This window comes from Gouania willdenowi, chromosome 14 (assembly GCF_900634775.1).
Source record: "Gouania willdenowi chromosome 14, fGouWil2.1, whole genome shotgun sequence".
In the NCBI taxonomy this organism is placed as follows: Eukaryota; Metazoa; Chordata; class Actinopteri; order Blenniiformes; family Gobiesocidae; genus Gouania; species Gouania willdenowi.
The window spans coordinates 33,967,292-33,992,620 of record NC_041057.1 but is presented as its reverse complement, the minus strand read 5'-3'; the positions used below and the strand labels follow the sequence as shown (position 1 = coordinate 33,992,620).

Below are 25,329 nucleotides of genomic sequence, written 5' to 3'. Positions count from 1 at the left end.
TCCCTTATTTATTTTATTCACCTTATTACCATTCGACCCTAAACAGAACACTTCTGTGACGTAGCTTGATCAATCAAGCAATACATTAAAAGTGCTGTAAAGTAAGGCCAGTAATGAGCTTTTAGGAACTGCACGATTAATGTTTATTCTCCTCATTTAGTTTCACAGATTAAAATGTGTGTTTTTCTTGATGAAAAGTATGACAACTTCAGGTTTTAGAGGTTGATTTAGAACAGGGGTTCTCATCTGGTCTCATTAATTCACGACCCACTTTTTTATTTTATTTTATTTTAAATCAACCAATTCAATTTCATTTTTCAAAAACAGCTGTTGAGAACATACATATATAAAATATTTTTTAAAACATAAATCCATATATATTTTTCCTTGCAACAGGCATTTTACAGCATGCTTGTCAAAAGAAAAGGTTATTTTAAAATAAAAGACAAATCCAACATGACATTAAGTATTTGTTCATTTTTGACCAGCTGTCCACAACCCACTCAGTACAGGTTTGGGACCCGAACTACCAGTTGATAATCACTGATTTAGAACACACCTAGGCGCTTGATATAAATAATACTGCAGTAGATTGGGTTAGGGATGGTCTGTTCTCACACACACACACACACACACACACACACACAAACACCCATGCACGCACAAACAGATGTTTCCCTCTTCCAACACACACGATTGAAATGACCAGGATTGTTATCGGGCTTCTGCAGAGCTTGATGATGTCATCATTTCAATCAGGTGTGTTGGAAGAGGGAAACATCTGGATCGTGGCCCATGAGGACTAGGATTGGGGACCCCTGTTTTAGGGTCTAAGGATGGTCTTAACTCAATTTTTAGTTTTTTTGACATTTTTTAAACGATGCCTGTCAGATACCAGAAAACTGGAGGATTACTGGAACAGGAGAGAGAGCGAGAAAAGTAGAGCTGCAACTCATGATTATTTTTGTTGTCGACAAATCTATTATTTTGATTAGTCACGATTATTTTTCTGTTTTGAAGCACATATTTTGGACTGCTTTTTTTTTTTTTAACACCTGCTTAAATTCTTCCACCTGTGAACGTGTCCCTGTTATACTGTGACAGCATGTTTTACAGAGGAATTAAAACAATGACATAAAACATGTATTTATAGTGTAGTAATATTTAAAACATAAAACGTCATACAATAAAAACATGAATCAATTAAATATCACAAACTTAAAGAGTAAGTTGTCTTGAACAAAGTAGTAGTAGTAAATGAGTAACTTTAAAAATGTGGAGCCAACCTACAGGCTGTGGAGGAAGTTTCAACCAATCACATATTTCCTTTTACTTAAATCAAGTCCATAAAATAAAAGAATGAACACATTGTTTGAAATAACCTTTACAAGTTAAGAAATGTCTAATTTATGTTATCAAATCAGAGTAATTAAACTAAATGTATATTAGTAATATAAAGAGACAAAGCAACAGGCATCTGATTGGCTATTCTATTAGTGTGACCTGGGGCTCAAATCTGCTTTTTTGACAAGATTGTTTCTCTGTCATCACTAGAGCCCAGATTCCCAAAGTAGGGTACGGGTACCCATGGGCTATACAAATTTTCGTAGGGGGTACGTGAAAAAAAAAAAAAAAAATATACCACATAACATTAGAAACTAGAATATAAATACAGCAGCAGTCAGGAGCCTCCATGCATTGTGACCCCTGTTAGACTGCCCTCTAGTGGTGACAAATACAATCCCATCAAAAAAAGCACAAATACGGTGAGAGCTACATTGCTTTGCGCTACGCTAGCCAAACATGCTTGATGTCCTCTGCCACCACATGCTCACATGAAAGTGGATTTTCAGTTTTGAAAAACATGAAAACAAAATAGAGAGAAAGACTGCGTAGAGAACGATTCTGAAATTCAGCCGAACATTCGAGAGTTCTGTTTATCCTCTCAACCATAGCCTTCTCATTAAAGTTGTAGTTCAGTTTCAGGGTGATCAATATGTTCCATTCTGATCTTTATTACCCAATATTGTTTCTCACCGAAAATTCCAGTAGCTTAATTAATAACTTTAAATAAGATGTTTTGTGTGCGAACAGATTATATATTTTTCTTCAACACCAAGCATTTTTTCCCCACATGGTAATTTGCATACCTCCCATAACCTACTTTGGGAATCTAGATGTTAGAATATTAGACAAACATCTATAATTTATTGAATTTTAGTTGAAATTACGTAAGAACATCCAAATTAAATACCTTGTATTTCCTCACTGAATAAGCCGCCTTCGATCATTTTCTATACTAGACTATAATTTAATTCTATACTAGACAGGGAGTGTTTAATGATGCAGCTCGTGAGCACAGCTTCCTTTGTGTGTGACGTCATTACAAAAAGGTTAAACACAGAGGTTGATCAGCCTGCACAAAGGTGGCCCGGCCTTTTATTCAAACTCCACATTAGGAACACAAACACAACACGGATGCATATTTTACAAGCTTTGTCAAAGTAACCAACCCCGTTAGAGTCCCATCTTCTCTGTATAATTATAATAATCCTCAGCCTCCATTTTTCACCGCAGCAGTGAGAGGAAGAACAGTTCAGAGAATTAATGTCCCAGAGTCCCGGAAACAACCAAAAAAGACGTGAATGACTGCAGAGATGGAGCTCTGATGGTTTTTTGTTACTTGCTCTTGGCTGGTTTCTCGGTCTTCTTGGGCAGCAGCACCGCCTGGATGTTGGGCAGCACCCCTCCCTGAGCGATGGTCACTCCCCCCAGCAGCTTGTTCAGCTCCTCGTCGTTGCGGACAGCCAGCTGCAGATGGCGGGGGATGATTCGGGTCTTCTTGTTGTCTCTGGCCGCGTTTCCAGCCAGCTCCAGGATCTCAGCGGTCAGGTACTCCAACACGGCCGCCAGATACACCGGAGCACCGGCACCGACCCGCTCCGCGTAGTTGCCCTTCCTCAGCAGCCTGTGGACCCGGCCCACCGGGAACTGTAGCCCGGCCCTGGAGGAGCGGGACTTGGCCTTAGCCCGGGCCTTTCCTCCGGTTTTACCTCTTCCAGACATTCTTATAAGACGGTAGAAAACAGGATGAGGTGAATTAAAGCGTCTACGGAAGCGTAATGGCGCTTATGTAATGCGGACGAAGCCGAGTGCGCAAGTCTTGAAGGCTTCTCTCACTGGAAATCATGCATTAGCCAATAGAAATACACATTTTACACTGACCCCGCCTCTCTTTACAGCGACGCTCCAATCACAGACAAGAAGCAGCGCAGACGGATTTGCAATGCGAGATGATAAAAAGACTTTTTCTTCTTCTTCTTTTGATTTTCTGGCAGGTTTCAGCCATGATTGGAAAGGTCTATACCGCCACCTACTGTATCAGAGTATGTTACATGGACTCTATAGGTTTATGTGTCAAAGTCAAGTCCCGGGGGCCAAATCCGGCCCTTTAGAGCAGGGTTTCTCAAATGGAGGCACGTGTTCACCTAGGGGTACGCTATGGCACTACAGAGGGTACTTGAGAGAGTGAAAGAGAAAAATGAACAAATAAAGTGTCAGTCTTGGTCCCACTACAGGCGAGATGACCCGAAATGATAAAAACTATAGAAATAAATCTATTCAGGAGCCACTAAATCAGTGTTTTTAAACCTTGGGGACGGGACCCCATGTGAGGTCGCCTGGAGTTAAAATGGGGTTGCCTAAATTTTCAGAAAAATTTAAAGAGTTTTGAAATACTTTAATTATTACTCTTGTATTTTTATTTTTTTCAGATTAAAGCAACACACAATCTTAAATAACTGTATTTCTATATTTTCACTTTGTGAAATATAAATCTAGTTCAACTAAAATGCAGAAAAAAAAAAAAAAACTGAGCTCAAACAAGCTCAAAAACTAATTCTAGAAAAAAATGTCTTTGGAGTCTCCAGAAATTATTGTTATCAAAATGGGGTCACGATCCAAAAAAGGTTGGGAACCACTACACTGAATAAATACTGTTTGTTTCCTCTTATTTACAAAATGAGCTTATTTAAAAGGTGTGTTATCATTCCTTCATTCTATCATTATGCTCAACAGTTGTTTTTAAATAGTTTTCTAAGCAAAATGTTGTAGTCGGACAAAAGAGGGACTCGGATTCAGAGAAAGAAGGAACTTGAGCCATAAAAGTTTGAGAACCTCTGCTCTGGAGCATCCAATTCAGCCTGCAGGAGAAAATAAAAATGACAGAGAAAACTGTGCAAATTCACAAAAAATCCAGTTGTAGAAAACACAAATTCTCCAATTTATTGTAACTCCACAATATTTTTAAGGGCTCGTATTTTTCCTTTGTTAATATCACAACAACTCAATTTAAAAAATTTTTTGGAAAATATGTTTTGCAAAAGCCTAACCTCCGATTCTGTGTGATTTTTCAATTTCTGTCCTTTTGTGTGCCTTACTGCATTCTTAGACATGTTTAAGTATGTGCATTATATTTGCAGTAGTTTTTGGGGTCTAATGATGGTCTTAACGCAATTTTTATGTTTTGAAATTTTTGAAAATTATGCCTTATTTTTGTTTTTGGGTGATTTTACAATTTTCATCATTTTTGTGCCTTACTGTATTCTTAGCCCATTTTAGGTGTGTGCATTAGATTTACAGGAATTTTTATTGTCTAATGGTGGTCTTAATTCAATTATTATTATTATTATTTTAAATTATGCCTAACCTCTGATGTTGGGTGATTTTTTTTTTATCTTTGTCATTTTTTGTGCCTTACTGCATTCGTAGCCCATTTTATGTATGTGCAATATATTTACAGTAGTTTTTAGTGTGTTATGATAGTCTTAACTCGCTTTTTTTTTTTTTTTTTTAAAAAAAAAAAAAAATTGCCTTCCTAAAGCCATACCTCTGCTTTTGGGTGATTTGGTAAATTTTTGGAATTTTTTCGTGCCTTAATGCATTCATAGCCAATTTTAAGTGTGTGCATTATATATAGAGTAGTTTTTAGGGTTTAATGGTGGTCTTAATTCAATGTTTTTTAAATTTGAAAAAACGCCCCAACGCCAGTCAATTCCGAGGACGGAAACTCCACCACAGCCAGCTGTGATCCGCCCTCCGGACGTTCCCGGTCAGTATAACAGGCGCACACTCGCTCTTAACACTGTTTTTCCACAAACTACACTCATTATCAGCTATTCAATAACAAGGAATATTAGATTCTTTAATGTCATCACACACTGTATTCCAGGTGCGACAGTTCAAACTATCTTAAACAAACTTAATCAAATGTTACCCACGCTGCCAGCAACTGTCACTAAAACAGTGTTACATGTAGGGATGAACGATACCACCCGATGTGAATTGATACGAACCATGAACAAGTTTAACCTTCTCTTTAACGTTCTAAAGGCATGTGGGAAATCAATATTCATTTCTGGTCCTCTTCCTACATTAAATAGGGGTATAGGACGATTTAGTCGCCTATTACAACTGCACAACTTCTTACAATCCTGCTGCAAACTCCATAATTTCACGTTTATTGATAACTTCGACCTCTTTTGGAAACGTGCTGATCTATTAAAAAAAAGCAAAAATGCTAAATATAAATGTACAGGCTGTGATTCACAGCTCCACAAGTGTATGACTAGCTGAAAATAAACCAGCAGTTACAAGAAACACTTCCATAGATAAACCCTTTACTCAAAATGAAGAGCAATTATACCCCATAAACACTGTGCTGAGCAGTACAGAGCAACACAATACAAACTAAAGCCCACAATAGATATCAGATCGTTTTTGTTTAAACCTCTTTTACTGAGTGATCTTATAACTGATCATCAATTAGGTGAAACATGCCTTACAGAGACAGCTCAAAAATGTAATAATAAGTTATAATAATAATATAATAATAAGATTTATTGCTCTTAATGAAGCCAGCCCTCCCAAATATGCTAATCACCATATTTTTGCACCATATTTTGCAATTTTTGTAGTAATGTGTGCAGTAATTTTAGGGTCTAATGGTGGTTTTAATTCATTTTTTTTTTTTTAAATTTAAAAAAATATGCCTTACTAAAGCCTTACCTCTGTTAAGTGATTTTTTTTATTTTTATCATTTTTTTGTGCCTTACTGCATTCATAGCTCATTTTAAGTGTGTGCATTATATTTACAGTAGTCTTTAGGGTCACTTTTTTTTTTTTTTTTTTTTTTTTTTAATTTTTGAAAAATATGCCTTACTAAAGCCTTACCTCCAATTTTTTAAGACTTTATTATTTTTGTGTTTTTTTTTTTGTGCCTGACTGCATTTGTAGCCCATTTTAAGTATGTGCATTATATTTGCAGTAGTTTCTTATGGTCTAATGATTGACATTTTTTAACTATATGCCTTACGAAAGGCTTACCTACAATTTTGGGTGATTTTTTTACTTTTATCACTTTTTGTGCCTTACTGCATTCTGAGCCCATTTTAAGTATGTGCATTATATTTAAAGTAGTCTTACGATGTTATGATAGTCTTAACTCGCTTTTTTTTTTAGTTTTTGAAAATTTTGCCTTACCTCTGTTTTTGGGTGATTTTGTGATTTATGTAATTTTTGGTGCCTTACTGCATTCTTAGCCCATTTTAAGTGTGTGCATTAGATTTGCAGTAATTTTTAGGGTCTAATGGTGGTCTTAGTTCATTTTATTTTATTTATTTAAAAAAATTATGGCTTACTAAAGCCTAATCTTCAATTTTTGGAAATTTTTGTCAAATCTTTGTCATTTTTTGTGCCTTATTGCATTCTTTGCCCATTTTAAGTATGTGCATTGTAATTGCTGTTGTTTTTAGGGTTTATTTATGGTCCTAACTCAATTTTTATTATTTGAAATTTTTGAAAATAATGCCTTACTAAAGCTTTACCTTCGATTTTGGTGATTTTTAATTTTTGTCATTTTTTGTGCCTTATGGCATTCTTAACCCATTTTAGGTATGCGCATTATATTTGCAGTAGTTTTGAGGGTCTATTTATGATCCGAACTCAGATTTTTTGAAATCTTTGAAAATTTGCCGTACCTCCGATTTTGGTGATTTTTAATTTTTGTCATTTTTTTCTGCCTTATTGCATTATTAGCCCATTTTAAGTATGTGCATTGTAATTGTAGTTGTTTTTAGGGTCTACATATGTTCCTAACTCAATTTTTTTTTTTTTTAATTTTTTGAAAAACATGCCTTACCTTCGATTTTGGTGATTTTTAATTTTTGTCATTTTTTCTGCCTTATTGCGTTATTAGCCCATTTTGAGTATGTGCATTGTAATTGTAAATTTTTTTTAGGGTTTATTTATGGTCCTAACTTTATTTTATTTTTTGAAATTTTTGAATATTATGCCGTACTATAGCCTTACCTTCGATTTTCGTGATTTTTAAATTTTTTCATATTTTTGTGCCTTATTGCATTCCTAGCCCATTTTAAGTATCCGCATTATATTTGCAGTAGTTTTTAGGGTCCATTTATGGTCCTATCTCATTTTTTATTTTTTGAAATCTTTCGAAAAAAATGCCTTACTCTAGCCTTACCTTCAATTTTGGTGATTTTTAATTTTTGTCATTTTTTCTTCCTTATTGCATTATTATCCCATTTTAAGTATGTGCATTGTAACTGTAGTTGTTTTTAGGGTTTATTTATGGTCCTAACTCAATTTTTTTTTTTTTGAAATTTTTTGAAAAATATGCCTTACTATGTAGCCATACCTTCGATTTTGGTGATTTTAATTTTTTGCCATTTTTTTGTGCCTTACTGCATTATTAGCCCATTTTAAATGTGTGCATTACATTTGCAGTAGTGTTTAGGGTCTTTTTATGGTCTTAACTTATATTTTTTTGAAAATTTTGGAAATCATGTCTTGCTTTGATTTTTACCTGATTTTAATTTTTGTCTTTTTGTTTGCCTTATTGCATTATTAGCCCATTTTAAGTATGTGCATTATATTTGCAGTAGTTTTTAGGGTCTATTCATAATCTTAACTCAGATTTTTTGAAATCTTTGAAAATATGCCTTACCTTTCGATTTTGGTGATTTTTAATTTTTGTACTTTTTTCAGCCTTATTGCTTTATTAGCCCACTTTAAGTATGTGCATTGTAATTGCAGTTGTTTTTAAGGTTTATTTATGGTCCTCACTCAGTTTTTATTTTTTTGAAATTTTTGAAAATTATGCCTTACTGTAGCCTTACCTTCGATTTTGGTGATTTTTAATTTTTGTCATTTTTTTGTGCCTTATTGTGTTATTAACCCATTTTAAGTATGTGCATTGTAATTGCAGTTGTTTTTAGGGTTTATTTATGTTCCTAACTCAATTTTTATTTTTTGAAATTTTTTGAAAAATATACCTTTCGCCTTACTTTCGATTTTGGTGATTTTTATTTTTTGAAATTTTTTGAAAAATATACCTTTCGCCTTACTTTCGATTTTGGTGATTTTTATTTTTTGTCATTTTTTGTGCTTTAATGCATTCTTAGCCCAGTTTAAGTATGCACATTATATTTGCAGTAGTTTTTAGGGTCTATTTATGGTCCTCACTCAGTTTTTATTTTTTGAAATTTTTGAAAATCATGCCTTACCTTCGCTTTTTAAGATTTTTAATTTTTGTGCTTTATTGCATTATTAACCCATTTTAGGTATGTACATTGTAATTGCAGTTGTTTTTAGGGTCTATTTATGGTCCTAACTCAATTTTTATTTTCTGAAATTTTCCGAAAAATATGCCTTATTATAGCCTTATCTTCGATTTTGGTGATTTTTATTTTTTGTCATTTTTTTTGCCTTATGCGTTATTAGCCCATTTTAAGTATGTGCATTGTAATTGCAGTTGTTTTTTAGGGTCTATTTATGGTCTTAACTCATTTTTTTTTTTTTTTGAAAATTTTTGAAAAATATGCCTTACTATAGCCTTACCTTCGATTTTGGTGATTTCTAAGTTTTGTCATTTTTTCTGCCTTATTGCGTTATTAGCCCATTTTAAGCATGTGCATTGTAATCGCAGTTGTTTTTCGGGTCTATTCATGTTCCTAACTCGATTTTCATTTTTTGAAATTTTTGAAAATTATGCCTTACCTTCGATTTTGGTGATTTTTAATTTTTGTCATTTTTTCTGCCTTATGCGTTATTAGCCCATTTTAAGTATGTGAATTGTAATTGCAGTTGTTTTTAGGGTCTATTTATGGTAAATTATAGTATTTGGGCATTAAAAATGAAATGACAATGTTTTTATTAAGATTTTCTTACTTGTTCATTAGGTTAAAATGCACCAGAATGTAGGAAATTGCATGCATTTTGTTGAAAATGTTCTGAGGGATGACCCCTGACCCCCCGGAGGGGATTAATTCTCAAGCCCCCCAATATTCAAACAAACATTAAGCCCTTGCATGGGTAGTCTTACGTATATTAGCGAATGTGTAATTTGTGGCAATGCTTGGTGGCTACTGACTGCTGATCGATTTATATTCTAGATTCCAATTTTAATTTTTTATTCATGTGCCCCCTATGACAATTTGAATACCCCTGGGGGTACCCGTACCCCACTTTGAGGACCTAGGCTCTAGAGGGCCTGATTCTGGGCAGGGACCTCTGCCACTGCTTTTCACAGTTAGACATTGGATGTTCCACACTCTCTTTTTCTACCCCACACTCCAGGGTTGGGGTCAATTACATTTTTAAATTACAATTATGTCTTCAATTATCCATGTTGAATTACAAATCAATTACCATTGTTAGCCAGTTTTTTCTAATTACAAATGCTATTTTCCCCCTGAAATCAATTACAATTCTATTCTCAATTGCTAAATTTCATTTACAATTATTGAGCCTTTAATAAATAAGCCCATAAAACGCTCCATTCTCTCGTGTTAGTATCTCTTATGATAAAAATGTTCAGAACAAGAAGAATCTGATAGTTTCTAATGTGTAAACAGCAGCTGTGGATGAAGTGAATCACTTTAATGAAATACATTACAGAGAAAAGCTTTAAGCTACGTGTAGCTGAACATTATAGACACAAACTAAACTGGACTAATGATCTTTTCTTCTATATTGTGTTCCATATGTTAAAGTACTTACTAACTACATCCCACACATTGTTATTGAATAAATACTGCAATATTTGACTTAAAATGTGTTTCAGTAAAAGTTTCCAAAATAATATTAATGGCTGTAGTAAAGTACAAGCAATAAAAACATGTGTTGTATGTGTGCGTCAGTCTCTGATCTATCAGTTGGCTGTGATAAGGTTTAGAACACGGGTGTCAAAGTCATTCATTCAGGGACCAAATACAGAGCAGTGTAATCTCAAGTGGGCTGCAGATTTTAGGTGGGGAAACGACTTATTTTAACAATATTCTACCTGAGTTTGCACTTCCACATATAAATGATATGTAAAATATGTACGACACTGACAACATCCAAGCAACACGTGGCATATATCAGTCCCTGTAGGATCTTTACTTTCAATTTCCCTCAATTTTTATTTAATTTGGGGACATTTTGTGGAATCGTTTGAGGAAATTTGCTGGATTTTGGAAAATTCTGAGTTCTTTTAACAAATTCAGATTTACAATGACCGCCATCGTGTGACGTACTAAACTGTGAGCCCTGCAAATATTGTGGAGTTTAATGCATTTGTCTATTTGGAGAGGCTGAGATATACATAAATGAATTAGTTGGTAATTTACACAATGATTCATGTCGTCTGTTGTTTCCAGTGAAGGCCACATTGAAGGTTCTAAAGGGCCAGGTTAGGCCCCCGGGCCTCGAGTTTGACGCATGCGGTTCAGAAGAAAGATCAAAGTCTGAGGTTCTCTTATTACTTAAGCCTTGGTTTTATTCACATGATTACTTTAAGCTTCACCTCAAAGTATAAAGACGTCTATGAGCTAGCCTGACTTTAGCTAACACAGACCATCTCCTTACTACTGGATCCCTTCCATTGTCGGGGGGTGTGGGGGGTCCTGGAGGGAGGGGGTCTTTGTTTGTCTGGGTGTGTCTTTCTGTAGGTAATGGTACTGATGATGTGTTGAAGACCTCATTTCTGAGCAAAAAGAATTTGCCCTCGGCAGAAACGGGGAATTTACACCAGAGTTTATAGTGTAGCTTCTTTTTTTCTCAGGACTGAAACCGTTTGGTTATATAACGTCTTTACGATATAGAACTAATGTCCTTAGACATTTACACCTGTTTTCCTGCTGATCTACAAAGAAATGGTTAAATAATGGCTTCGTTGAATTTATTCTACAAATTGAGTAACTTTGAGTTGAGCTCAAACATATAAATATAAATAAAATACACAAAAGGACAACAAACTAACTGAAAAATAACAAAAAAATATATATATAATGACAACAGAAATACACTAAATTACTTTTTTTTTAATTAACGGAGACAAAATGACATAATATAAAATTTAGAAAGATACAAAAAAGGACAACAAAATAACTGAAAAATATAAAATGACAACAGAAATACACAAAATTAACCAAAAGTTTTACAAAAATAGACCAAAAACAAACCTTTACGAAATGACAAAAGAAATACACAAAATGACAATGGAAAATACACAAAATTAACTAAACAGACAACAGACAATAACAGAAATAAAAATAACTAAAACATACATAATTACTGAAAAATAGACAAATGGATAAGAAAAAACACAAAAAGAAAAAAATGCTGCATAAAGGTGACTAAAAAAAAGACAAAATGAATGGAGAAATGTTGAAAATAACATGGATAAATAATGGCTTTGTTGACCTTATTCCTCAAACTCAGTAACTTTGGGTTGAGCTCATGTCTGAGGTGATGATCCATAACGTGTCTGACATAATGTTTGACATGTTGGGTCACTCATTGTTCTTCACCTGTCAGATGATCTGTTTACTGTTCTAGTTTTTCTTCTCTCTGAGACGCCTGTCAAGTGTGTTCAGATGGAAACTAGGCCAGTATAAGACACTGACATAGTGGACACACACACACACACACACACACGCACACACCAGACTATAGCTAAGACAACACACACACGCTGAGTGCATCCACACAAGGTAAGACGAAAAATCTTCACTCACATGTAATTATTTTTAAAACTTGTCCTCTTAAAGCAGTTGTTTACAACCTTTGTAGTTTTTGATCATGATTGTTATATTGTGTTATGAGTTGCCATATTTGTGCACAAAGTGACAAAGATACTCATATTTTTATCCTGATTTCTTTTTTAAAAAGTATTTTTATTTATTTGAGAATGTGAAAGTATAGAATACAGTTATGTGAGACAATGTGTGGTTTTTAATTAATTTAATCAGGTTGTTTTTTTTATTTCTTAATCAATTACTAGACATTTTAGACGACCACATTTAAATTTGGGGTCCCCTCTCCAAGATTGAAAAACACTGCCTTAAAGCATTAAAGTCTGATCCTGTTATAATACATCCTGCATATTGTTTCTTTTTTTACATATTAAAAAACAAAACAAAAAGCAGATCTTATAGATAAAAAATAAAATGAATTTCAGGATCATAGACTCGTGTATGGAAAACGTCATGACCAATAGATCATTACAATCAAATAAAACTATATGATGTCAAATTCATTTTAGTTCAGGGGCACAAATGGAGCAATTTGATATCAATGGACCACAGATTTTAGGCAAAAAAACAAGTAATTTCAGCATCATTGTGCCTTAGTTTGCACTTCTATATTCATCTTAAATTACAAAATATATCAGATATCATTCACAACACAATAATATTATTCACTTTAAACTTCCTAGGTTTTGTGAACAATTTCTATTTAAGGGAAATTTTAAGTCACAATTTGAGGATTATGTAATTTTTATCAGTTTCACATTAAAAATGTGAGACCAGCAAATATTGACTTTCATTTACACAATGACTCGTCATTTTTATTTTCTCCTGCGGGCCGAATTGGATGCTCCAAATGGCCGGATTTGCCCCCCTGGCCATGAGTTTGACATATATGAACGAAAGTAAATCAATAATTACAAAGTTGGAAGTTTAAAATGGAGATACTGTACATTTCTTAACACTTATAGCACTGAAGGCTCGAGGTTCAATTCCCAGATGTGACCTTAGACCTTTCTGTGAGGTGTGAGAACATTTTCCCTCTACGTGGAATCATGTGGTTTTTATTTTGTTCATTTGACTCTTATTATCATGAGAACCCAATCAAATATTAAGACATAACTGTCCACAAAGTTTAATTATTTTAAATGTATTTTCATAAAATCATTTGGACAAAGATCCATTTTGATTGATGAAGCGCATGTTGTCTTTGTGTTTGAGGTTTTTATCTCTATCCACTATCTTTCAGCTACCGGATGATGATGATGATGATGATGATGATGATGATGCTTCTAACCCTTCTCACTGTTCACCTCAACCTGCTGCTCCTGGTCCAGGCTCAGAATGTCTGTTTGGGACACTCCACCTTCAGAAGTCCAGGTCAGTGAATGTCCACAGAGACCACCGTACAGGTGAGGAGGGATAATGATGATGTACTATAATAATAATTTAAAGAGACAAAGTGCCCCTAAACTCTGGAATGTTCTTCTGTGTTAAGCTAACTCAGACATCCAGGTGTTCTGCGGTTCCCAGTCAGTCCACCTCCACATCCTCCTGTGTCCTGTCTATTTTAACGGATACAACGAGTCACTGCTGTCACTAAACTCCCAGCATTCCAAAGATCAGTGCAAAGGAACGGCCGATTGGACGGTGGATCCTCCTGTGGTCAAGTTCAACTTCTCACTGAGTGATGAGGGAATCACTTCCTGCTCCAGCACATTAACCGTAGGTAGTTTCAGGCCAGGGGTGGACTGGTCATCTGGTATACCGGGCATCGTCCCGGTGGGCCGGTCCAATCTGCTACATTTCTTTTTTGACGGGCGAGTGGAGGTTGATATGGTAACAGGTCAAAAATGGTCCAAAAGTGGCAAAAATATTTAGCAACAAACCACGTTTAAAAAACATATGAGAATTTTTGTTACTTTTGACCAGATTTAGAGAAATATTTCTGAAATTTATATTGTCAATGTTTAAATTCAAAGGTTAAATCTAGATCTAAATGTTAAATGTTAGCGCAGTCACGCTGTCTGAAAAGACCGCGGATAGCATTTGTTTGCGTCAATCAGCTTTTATTTTGGTACTTCTGGTAAATTTGCATATTAGCTAAATATTTAGTTTTACCCATGACATTTAGATTTAGCATTTAATATTTATGTTTAAATGTAACATTAGATTTAACGTTTAGATTTGATATTTAAAAGGGTCCATAGTGACTAAAATGGAGAGTGTCCAAAAAAATGGGCAAATGAAAACAATCCAGGTGGTATGTATTGGAAAGGTAGCTTAAATGTGCAAAATGTGGCAAACAATAGTGAAAAAGGACTAAATGTGGAACAAAAAGAGACTAGATAGAGGGAAAAAAGGAAACGAGTGGTGTTTATGGGCAAAAGGTATCTTTTTTGGATGAAAGAAAATTTAAAAAAGGACAAAAATTAAATGAAAACGTCAAAGAAGTTGGAAAAATTGACAAAAAGTAAGAAAAAAGGGGTATTAATTGGAAAAATGAAGCTAAAATCTGAAAAAGTGAAATGGGGCAAAGTAATTTTCAAAATGGCCAAAAAATATAGGTAGAGGGGGTAAAAAGTTTTCTCTCTTTTAAGGTTTTCTGGGGGAATAATATTTAAAATCAAGACAAAGAGCCACATGTTGAGAATCACTGACTTAATAACAGTTTCTACATGGTGTCGTTGATAATGTAATGGACTAGTCTGGACAGAAAACGCCAGGGCTGAGTTTTTGTCGCAGTCAGTCCCCATTTCAGGCTCAGCATTTTAAAGACGTGATGCTCACGATACATTCTCACCTGAATGTGTTTGATCTGAAGGTCACACAGGAGACTGGGACTGGAGTGTTTGCAGCGTACTCAAACATTCAGAACATCAACGTGTCAGGAATGATCTGCTCCAAGGACCCGAGCACAGGGACCATCACCTACCATCAGGAGGTCGTGTACAAGTTCTCCTGTCGCTACCCACTGCAGTACCTGGTCAACAACACACAGATGAGTGTGTAAGTAGTAGAACCTCAGATCGATACCTCAGCTGAGTTATTCATGTCACGCTGGAAGGGTGTGGCGGTGGAGGACCCAATCACAGAAAGATATGGAGGCAGCAGGCAGGCATAGCGCCCAAAAAACCAGTCCATGTTTATTGGCAGAACTAACAAAAACTAAAGCCACGTTTACATGGAGACGCTCTCAAACCAAAACATGAAAGTGGCGTGTTGTTTTCACTTTTAATTCCACGTTTACACGAACGTGTAGTGGAATTCCGCGTGCACACGATAACGCTAAAGTGTGTGAAACTCCCTTCTTTATCCATGTAATGTGTGCGCCGGGTGGCTAGGTGGCAACGTAGAACCTTTCTTCTTCTCTACTTCCTGTCAATCCCTCTGCTGCTTCTCCGGTTCATCAAAACTGTTGTGGATGTGATGGAGTCGTGACAACTGCTGACACGACTCTTGTACAGCATTTACTGCAGCTAAGGCTGGTTGGAGCTCACTAGTCGTTTTGGTGTTTTGTTTACCTCCACTGGCACATGCTTGTGATGTCTAACTAAAACAAAGGAGGCACAAGGAAAACAGGGAGCAGGAAATAAAATACAGCATCAAACAAGGGGGGTATCATTCACACACTGTATTTAAACACTCAGATCAATAGTGAGGGAGGCTTGATTGGGAACGAGCCACACCTGAGTGTCAAACAGTCTCTCACAACCCAAACACACTGACATCACTGGGAGGCGGAGACACAAACAGGAAGACATGAGAAAAGACAAGAGTTGACACATGAAACTACACAGAACAAAGTCTAAAAGAACTGAAAGTGGACCACAAGGGCGACACACAAACAAAAATAAACAGACCCTGACAAATCAAACCTCTTATATTACAACAAGTAAGATTAATAAATAATAACTCCAGCAGAACTGCTTTCTTGGACCGTTCATGACACGTCTGCACGAGGTGACGACCTGAGGCCATAATATACAAACAATGCTGCGTAAAGTATACAAAAAACCCCAAAAAACTAAAATGAACCATTCCCTCCCATTCCCAAACAAAAAAAAAACTCTTGGACAATAGACCTACACATACAGTAAGCGTACTATGCTCCAAAAACTAGACCTTCAAATTCAGTCTCACGACCCAAAACATTCTGGTTTCAATCATTTGGAAACATGTCATTTAAAGCCCTGAGATTGACAGCTTGAAAACAAACGTAAATCATCTCCTCGCTCCGCCCAGAAATGCTTTTTTGCATCTTTTGAAACCGTTTCTTGTTTTTTTAACCGTCCTTAAAATATTTGTGCTGTATTTACTGTCAACAGGGTTGTAAATTGAGGTTTTCTTTCCAGTTCAAACTGGTATTAGTCTGTTAAAATATGCATTAGGTTGTAAATAAAAAATTGATAAGAAGTTCCTTTTTATAATAACAATATTGTGTTATCATGGGATTAAAGTTGATCCAAAAGTTGGACTTTAGCTAAAACACAGAATCACAATAATCTGAGCATGTCATGTGATTGGTTTTCTTGAGCATTGCATCTGACAGTGGAACGACTTAAGTTTAGATCAAGCATTTATAGAAACATCTTGAGTTTCCATGTTTGCCTCTGAGCTGAGTCCTGTTTCAGTAGAACATGAGTCTCACTTTGAGGCTTTGTTTACATCCATATACTGTATCCATGGTGACCCAGTGTATGATGACTACTGGGGGTTTTCCCCCACAATCATTCTCAGTTCTTTCTCTGCAGGGCTGGAGCCAACGTGGCCGTCAGGGACAATAATGGAAGTTTCATCAGCACGTTGAGCATGAGGCTCTACTCGGTAAGAATTTATTCAGGCAAAGTTTTATAAAATAAGGGGTAAAATCTAAACAATTGGGAAAAAAATCACCATTTAACATGAACAATATTCCATTTAATCTTGTTTTAGGCTGTGTTTGAAATCACATACTAATGTACTACTCATACACAGTTAGTTTGTAGTACGTTCACATTAGATAGTATGAAATAATTGAGTATGTGAGAAACACCTGGATGTATACTTACATTTTTAAGTATGCACAGTGGGCACACTAGTCAAAACCTACCTATGATTAGGGGTGTTGAAAAAAAATGATTTGGCGATATATCGCGATATTACGTTGCGAGCTTCTCTGATCGATTCTAAATGCATCCATATCGATTAAAAATAAATAAAAAATATTAACCATGATCAAAAACTAAAAAGGTTGTAAACTGCTTTAAGACAAGTTTTAAACTTAATTACATATGAGTGAAGATTTTACCTTGTGTAGATACACTCAGCGTGTGTGTGTGTGTGTGTGTGTGTGTGTGTGTGTGTGTGTGTGTGTGTGTGTGTGTGTGTGTGTGTGTGTGTGTGTGTGTGTGTGTGTGTGTGTGACTGCAGGAGACATTGTAACTACACAAAGAAGTGCTGAAACCTGGGCATTTTGACCAGCTTGTGTTTTTTTCAATAAAATCTAAAAAGAAAGTACTAACTTTCTGCATGTATTTGTTGTTCTACACATAAACCTCAGTTAAGTTGCACTAAAGTCAAAGTTGGTTTAAAAGCCACAGGCAGATTGTGTTATTTTTTATTTTAAGTTGTTGACACATGACATGTTAAAGCCAATGTTTTGAGTGTAAAATATGCCAATAAAATATATTTCATACATAATGTACACATTTACAGATTAGTTGTTTCTTAAGTCATATATATACAAAAAAAAAAAATCGCCTTATACTTTAATATCAGGATACATCATATCGTATTGTGACCTATGTATCGGGATATGAATCGTATCGCCAGATGCCAGGCAATACACACCCCTACCCATGATGCATTGTAAGCGGAACGTAAAATGGTCCTGGAACCGGCTTTAAACATCAAACATCCCCTTTTCAAAATAAAAGCATCTCTTCTTATCTTCCTTTTTTTTTTTTTTTTTAACATTTTTGTAAATAGGGCTCTTGTTTTGAAGTTAACAGGAAGTTTAGTCAGTAGCACAATGGAGGGTCTCTGAAAATATGTGAATAAAATGTGTCTATGAGTTTTATGGATCAAATGAGCACATGTTGATATTCTACTTGGTCACTTTCTCACTTCAAATGTTTTCAGAACTTTCAAAGTAAAGGTGGAGAATCAACAGAGATATTTAGCCTCAGTGTGAACAAGGTTTTTGTCCTTGGAGGTTCCAAATGCATCTTGGGAAACTTTGAAGTTTACTTTAGTGGAAACACACATCATCCTAATAATACTTATGGGTGTTTTGGTATGGAAATTCCACATAATGTCATTACAGATTACGAGATCGCAACAAATTTGATGATAAAATCCCAGCTCAATAAGTCGTCTAGAATCACATAACAATCAGACCTAATAGCCTATTACCATAGCAACACTACCACCAAAGAACAGTGTTCAAGCTCTCCCAAGATCAAAGAATCAATAACCAAACAACAACATGACGATAACAACACAGCCAATCGCTGCCTCGTACCCGCCTCACACCACATCAACCAATAGGAGCACATTGTGACAAACCTTTTATTTTATACAGATGCCTTTTGTGAAAATAAATGAAGTTCTATTTGTGGTAGATTTGGTTTCTACATCAGAGGTTTACTGTATGTAAGGGACGCGTACCAAGATTTATTACCAACAATAAACATGGGGGGTGAAACTAACTAGTAACTTTTACTTTGAGTAATATTTAATTGAGCTACTTTTTACTTGTATTTGAGTTTTCAATCAAGTACCATTACTTCTACTTGAGTAGAATATATCAGTACTATTTACACCTCTGCTGTACAGGGAATGGACAGCACCTATCACGGGGTCCGAAACTGTAAAATTAATATATTAATGATAATAATTCATAATAAAGTATAACCTACCAGATTTTTTATAGCTTTTTTTTACAAACATAATTAAAATTTAATCCACACACATTTCCCCTGTAATTTAATATGTCCATTTTAATTGTTTTATTCTCTTTTCGTTGTTTTTAGGACAACAGCTACTCCTCTGTGCTGCAGATCCCAACAGAAGGCCTTGAATTAAAGACCAGGATCTTTGTAGAAGTGAAAGCTTCCAACCTCAGCAGCAGGTTCCATTTTTTTTAATTTTTTATCACTTTCACTAAAAAGACACAATGTCTTCACCAACATCTGCCTGTGCAGGTTTAATGTTCTCCTGGATCAATGCTACGCCACCACCTCACTTTTCCCCATCAACACGACACACTATGACCTCTTTGTTGGGTGAGTTACTGATGAACGCTGCAACAGACCAGCACGTTTTTATGAATTACACTGAAAAAACTCTGAACAGGCTCAATCGGCTGAACTATTTTTGGGCAGAACTCAATTTTCCCATTTTCTTTGTCACCTAAAAAGGCTTAAAAATGTGGACGAAATGTTAAGGCATCATTAAAAAAAATTAGAGAAAGTGGGAGAAACCTTTTGTTAAAATTCTGATCAAAATACATTCTTTACCGTTGATATTCACGAGGTCATGAAAAAGAATTTTGTTCATCTTCCTTTTCATTAAATTAAAATTAAATTAAATTAAATTAAATTAAATCGGGCTTTCGCCTTTAATTGGCCATGTAATGTTAGTACATTATTGGAATTTGTCTTCTGCATTTAACCCATCCCTGAGGAGCAGTCGGCAGCCATTTTGCGGCGCCTGGGGAGCAGTTCGGGGTCAAGGGACTTGCTCAACATCCCACAGTGACGGCCCCGCAGTTATGTATAAAATAAAGAATGAAATTAGTATGAAAATAACTTTAAAAATCTACAGTAATTAAATTGAGTTTCTGGGACAAAAAAAATTAGATTTATAAATAATACATTTTAGTTTAAGCGCACTTTTCATTCAGAGAATCTCAGAGCGCTACAAGAAAACACACATTTAAAAACATCCACAATTATAAGCCTTTTAAAAAAGGGAATGTTTTCAATTTAGCTTTAAAATAGTCCAAGTTTTGTATTTCTCTCAGCTCCACGGTGATGCTGTTCCAATATTAGATATAAATATTTATTAATCCAACTTTATTGAATGAGATTCAAAGCGTGTCACAGGAACCATCATACCAGTGGGGGTGAGCTACACTTTAGCCACAGCTGCAGAGGTGTAGCTGTCGCTGCCATTTCAGGCCTCTGACCTCCACCAACATTTATGGACAATTCACACTCATTCATACGAGGCATTGTGGGTAAAGTACCTTGTCCAAGGACACAATGACAATAACTGGGATAGAGCGGGATTGTGGTTATTGGACGACCCACTCTACCAGTGACCCACGGCTCTATTTGTCCTATAATTACTTTATTATATCATTAAAGACACAAGAATCCTGACTCTTATTAAAATGATTCAAAGACAGAAAATCCAGACAGATTCTATAACCTCTAGAACGTTGAGCAACAATCTAACTTAGTGGTAGAAGAAGGTCCTGACAATCACTATTTGTTGTGAGTACTTCTGCTTTAAACTGATATACAAACATATGTTCTGTGTTTTGTTAAAGGTGTAACAGAGACGGTCAAACAGTGATAGAAGCCAACGGTGAGCGACAGGAGGCTCGGTTCTCCTTTGAGGCTTTTCGCTTCGTTCAGAATGTCGATGCAACCCTTTCCACCTACTATGTTCACTGTGCCACACGGCTCTGTGACAACGCCCTCTGCTCCTCCCTCATTCAGGTAAGACTCCGCCTCCACAAGGAAAAGCCTTTAAAGGGATCATACACTGATTTTAGAATCTTTGAAATGTACTTATTAGTAGATCTATGTCAAACATTATTGTGCACCATATTCATTTCATTGCCTTTTAAAAATGGGACTAATTAACAGTTTTAGAGCCTGTGTTTCTCCATCTTGAAATCATGTGATTGATGATGTCACACGGCCCCACTGCCTGTAAACATCCCTTTGTTTTCTATTGGAGTGAAACATTCAGCCTGAGGGGATAAAAACTGAGTTGTGTGTTGAAGGACCCCCACCCAAAAGGACTTCTATTCTCAGGGTTTGTGCATCTCCATCAGAGCATGTCAGCGCACTGTTTAAAGGAGAGTAAAGGTCCATTAGGAGAGCTCTTCTTCTCTGCTTCATTGTCTACTACTAAACTTCAGAGTTGATACGGTCCCTGACCTGTTAAAAAACGGGAATCATGGTACCACCCTTATATTCAAATGGGGACATGGACAGGGAGGGGTTTTTGTGCTAAATGTTGAAACATCTCAATAGGTTTGAACGTGAGACCTTTTCTAGATTCATGTACCATTGTCATTTCTCACAGAAAGTCTTTGTACATGAAACCCCAGGACTTTTTTCTCTGACCAGCTGAAAACTAGTCCGTGACCCACTTTTGGAAACCCCCTGGTTTGAATAATCACGTGGAAATGTCATTGGATTCTAAAAATGCTGGAAGGTGTTAGTAAAGCCTTTATGTGTGTGTGTGTGTGTGTGTGTGTGTGTGTGTGTGTGTGTGACTGCAGGAGACATTGTAACTACACAAAGAAGTGCTGCAACCTGGGCATTTTGACCAGCTTGTGTTTTTTTCAATAAAATCTAAAAAGAAAGTACTAACTTTCTGCATTTATTTGTTGTTCTAAACATAAACCTCAGTTAAGTTGCACTAAAGTCAAAGTTGGTTTAAAAGCCATTGGCAGATTGTGTTATTTTTTATTTTAAGTTGTTGGTACATGACATGTTAAAGCCAATGTTTTGAGTGTAAAATATGCCAATAAAATATATTTCATACATAATGTACACATTTAGGTGTTAGTAAAGCCTGTGTGTGTGTGTGTGTGTGTGTGTGTGTGTGTGTGTGTGTGTGTGTGTGTGTGTGTGTGTGTGTGTGTGTGTGTGTGTGTGTGTGTGTGTGTGTGTGTGTGTGTGTGTGTGTGTGTGAAAAATGTGGTGTGTGGTCAATGACGTATCCTTGCCCGATACATCTATTATAGTCCTAGACAGGACTGTAATAGAATAAATTTTAATAGATTTAGCGTAGTTTAAAAGATTTTTTTTTAAAGCAGTCATGGCCAGACAGTCGTGTCACGTGAGATTTTGACACTTTGAATAATATGATAAATTACAGAAATAATTTAGTAATATTTTTAAGGAGACAAAAAAGATCAAAGTGAGCAAATATATACTAATTACTACATATTTGGTGTGTTTTTAGGTTTTCAAACCTTTTGAAACTAAAAACAATGCAGTAGTACATCTTTGTATAATGACATCACAATGGTTTTCTGCCGCTTTGAAGTTTTTTCTTGATACTGAAAGCGTTTGCTGTTGGAGAAGGTTTTCTCTGTTGTGTCAAACATGTTAAACTCAAGGCCCTGGTGCTGAATTTAGCTCTTCAGAGGATTCAAACGGGTCCACAGAATTATTTTTGCATAGACTTATCCGAAAATATTCATAGGAAATTGTTACAAATTCCACATTTTTTTTCTTATCAACAGCTTGGATTTCTTTGGTTGGGTCCACTTGAGATAAATCTGGATCACATGTGGCCCTTGAACTAAAAGCAGTCTAACATCCCAGTCTTACACTTAGCATCCTACAGTTAGCATCACATATAGCCAGTGACGGCGTCCTTTTGTAACCATGTTGGATTTAATCTCGGCCATTTTCTGGAGGCTCGTTGAGCTTCTTGAGTGAAGCTGCCAGAGAATCACCATCAAACCTTTTATTCAACACATACTCTACATATGAAGCCTCTACATCACGTGTCAAACCCAAGGCCCGGGGGCCAAATGTGGCCGTTTAGAGCCTCCAATTTGGCCCTAATGACAGAAAAAAACATTAATTTTCACCTGACTGGTTTTAATATCTCAAGAACTCTTTTTCAAAAATCCTGCATTTTTTCTCCTAAAATTATTAACATAATTTCCCCAAATGAGGAAAAAAAATAGTCACAAAATCAATGAAATTTAAAAGAGAAAATCCTGCAGGGACCGATTGCTTTGATAGTGTCATTGCCTTACATACTTTAAATATCATTTATATTTAAAAGTTCACTAGGGATGAAATTGCTCCGTATTTGGCCCTCAGGCAGAAATGAGTTCTACATACGTATCAAGCTTTCTGTTGTAAGACGTGTTACAGAATGGGAGTGAGTTATAGGGAACAATTGAAGTGAAGTACGAACAAAACAATCAAATATCTTCACATTGATGAATCCTTAATTTGAAGCACATTTAGAGTTTTTCCAAAGTCGAATAACGTTGCTAAAGCTTTGATTCAAATGTTTTAAAGTGAAAGTCTCTCCCCTGCAGAACTGCACGTCTAACAACTTATTGAGGCGCAGCAGTGTGAGTGACAGCCATGACACCACAGTGAGCGACTCAGCCACCGTCAGCTCAGGACTCGTCACCATCCGCACAGACAGAGGTGAGACCTTCATTCTCCTGCTCAGTGTCTGAGAACAGGAGAACGAGTTTAAAGCACTTTCTTCTTCTTTCTTGTAGGACACATGGAGGCTTCTGGAGGTACGTGATGTGATGAGGGGATTAAATGTATCGGTGGAACAAAGAGATCTTGATCTAACTTTAAATGACGCACTAGCAGCTCTTTTATAATACAATGGATTTCTCTTCCTCCAGGAGGTGAGTCGGAGGTAAACAGCACCGTGCTGGCTGTGTCTATCATCGCAGGCATCGCTGGAACAATCTGCCTCAGTCTGGCAGCATTTATTTTCTACCAGAAACAAAACGCTAACATTTCTATCAACAAACCAACTCTGTTCTCATAGGAGTGACCAAACTATAAGCAGACGTTTGGTGTAGAACAGAAGGAAGATGCTGTTTTCTTACTTATTTTTACATATTTTTTATGACAAATAAATGTATATATTCAATTTAAAATGATAAAATTACTGTTTTAAAGTTATGTTTTTGTCATTGTTTCTTTCATTTTTACAATGCAAACTGTAGCTGCTCCTAACATTATCCACCGTTATGCAGATGACATCCAGCTTTACATCTCCACTGATTCAATCACCACTGAAACCTGCTCTAGCCAGACAAATTGTCTCAACAAAATAAATAAATGTACACCAACTTCCTCTCTCTCAACTATGCAAAAATCAGACAGCTCGGTCATTCCACGTCATTTCACAAATGGCCCACGCACTTCGGTCTCAAAATTCAGTAGTACGAAAATAAAAGCTCATTCCAGTAAATTTGCATATTAGCTAAATATTTAGTTTCACCCGTGACATTTAGACTTAGATTCAAGGTTTTAATTTAAGATTTCTATCTAACATTTATATTTTGATTTCATGTTTAACATGACGAAAAGAAAAATGGTTAAGAAACCGCATGGAGGCCCTCCAGAACCTGATCCGGGTTTGGAAGAGGTCAAGGAGATGATACGCGAGGGTCTACGAAACCTCAAAGACGGTCTATCTGCCGAGATAAAGTCGTTGGAAAAGACGCTGGAAAAGTCACTGGAAACCTTTCAAAGTGAAGCAAAGGTACTGAAAGAAGAGAATGAAAGAAATGCTGAAGAGATAAAACTACTGAACGCGAGGGTTGAAGAGTTGGAACAAAAGGAAAGAGAGAAAGATGTCATCATCACAGGCTTAAAGATAAAACCCAGGAGTTACGCAAAGTGACGAAGAAACAAAATCGATTGAACAACAGGTCATTGACTACCTGGAGTCGAAGGACATTGTCCTGAACCCTGACAACATCAACTCCTGCCATTTCCTGCCAAAGAGAAATGATAACAGAGCTATAAAAATCACCTTCACAAAGGTGAAATTCAAAGGAGAACTATTGAAGCAAGGCAGAAAACTGAAGGAAACGAAGGTTTTTATTAATGAAAACCTGACTAAAAAAAACGCAAGCATCGCATGGAAGGCACGCCAAATAAAAAAAGGAGGAAAGATTCTAAAGACGTGGACGAAAAACTGCAGGACTTACATCACACCACTGGCAGAAGAGAACGGAAAACCTATATTCATCAAAACGATGGAAGACTTGGGAAAATACGAAGGATCCACCTAAACAACAACATTACTGATGGTAATCACGGATATGGACCCAAATCTATATAAACACTGGAAACAAAACTCAGACTGTGATTATTTCATTGACACTGAATTCAATGTGGAAACCAAGAGTAAAAAAGGTCTGTCATTTATTCATTTCAGTTGCTAGGTGGTGGGGTCATTAAGGATTACATTACTACCTTGCTTATGAACTAAGACATAGTAATGT

The 25,329-nt window shown here is 36.0% G+C and overlaps 2 protein-coding genes across 2 annotated transcripts; one reads left to right on the top strand and one right to left on the bottom strand.

Moving 5' to 3' along the window:
• Positions 1 to 2,406: 2,406 nt before the first annotated feature.
• h2ax1 (H2A.X variant histone family member 1) lies at positions 2,407 to 3,204 on the bottom strand. The gene has a single exon (XM_028467551.1). It carries the CDS (start codon positions 3,064 to 3,066, stop codon positions 2,680 to 2,682), a length of 387 nt encoding a protein of 128 aa, XP_028323352.1. The 5' UTR covers positions 3,067 to 3,204; the 3' UTR covers positions 2,407 to 2,679.
• Positions 3,205 to 3,352: 148 nt separating this feature from the next.
• LOC114475305 (zona pellucida-like domain-containing protein 1) lies at positions 3,353 to 23,858 on the top strand. Its single transcript, XM_028465996.1, has 11 exons — positions 3,353 to 3,386; positions 13,339 to 13,469; positions 13,588 to 13,814; positions 14,914 to 15,098; positions 16,844 to 16,916; positions 19,106 to 19,203; positions 19,277 to 19,357; positions 20,629 to 20,800; positions 23,383 to 23,497; positions 23,575 to 23,595; positions 23,710 to 23,858. The coding sequence occupies exons 2-11, from the start codon at positions 13,346 to 13,348 to the stop codon at positions 23,856 to 23,858; spliced, it is 1,245 nt and encodes a 414-aa protein (XP_028321797.1). The 5' UTR covers positions 3,353 to 3,386; positions 13,339 to 13,345.
• Positions 23,859 to 25,329: the final 1,471 nt, after the last annotated feature.

Coding starts and splice junctions, on each gene's coding strand:
- h2ax1 (XM_028467551.1), bottom strand. CDS start 3,066: ATGTCTGGAAGAGGTAAAACCGGAGGAAAGGCCCGGGCTAAGGCCAAG.
- LOC114475305 (XM_028465996.1), top strand. CDS start 13,346: ATGATGATGATGATGATGATGATGATGATGATGCTTCTAACCCTTCTC. Junction 13,470..13,587: donor CTCCACCTTCAGAAGTCCAG/GTCAGTGAATGT, acceptor TTCTGTGTTAAG/CTAACTCAGACATCCAGGTG. Junction 16,917..19,105: donor TGAGCATGAGGCTCTACTCG/GTAAGAATTTAT, acceptor CGTTGTTTTTAG/GACAACAGCTACTCCTCTGT.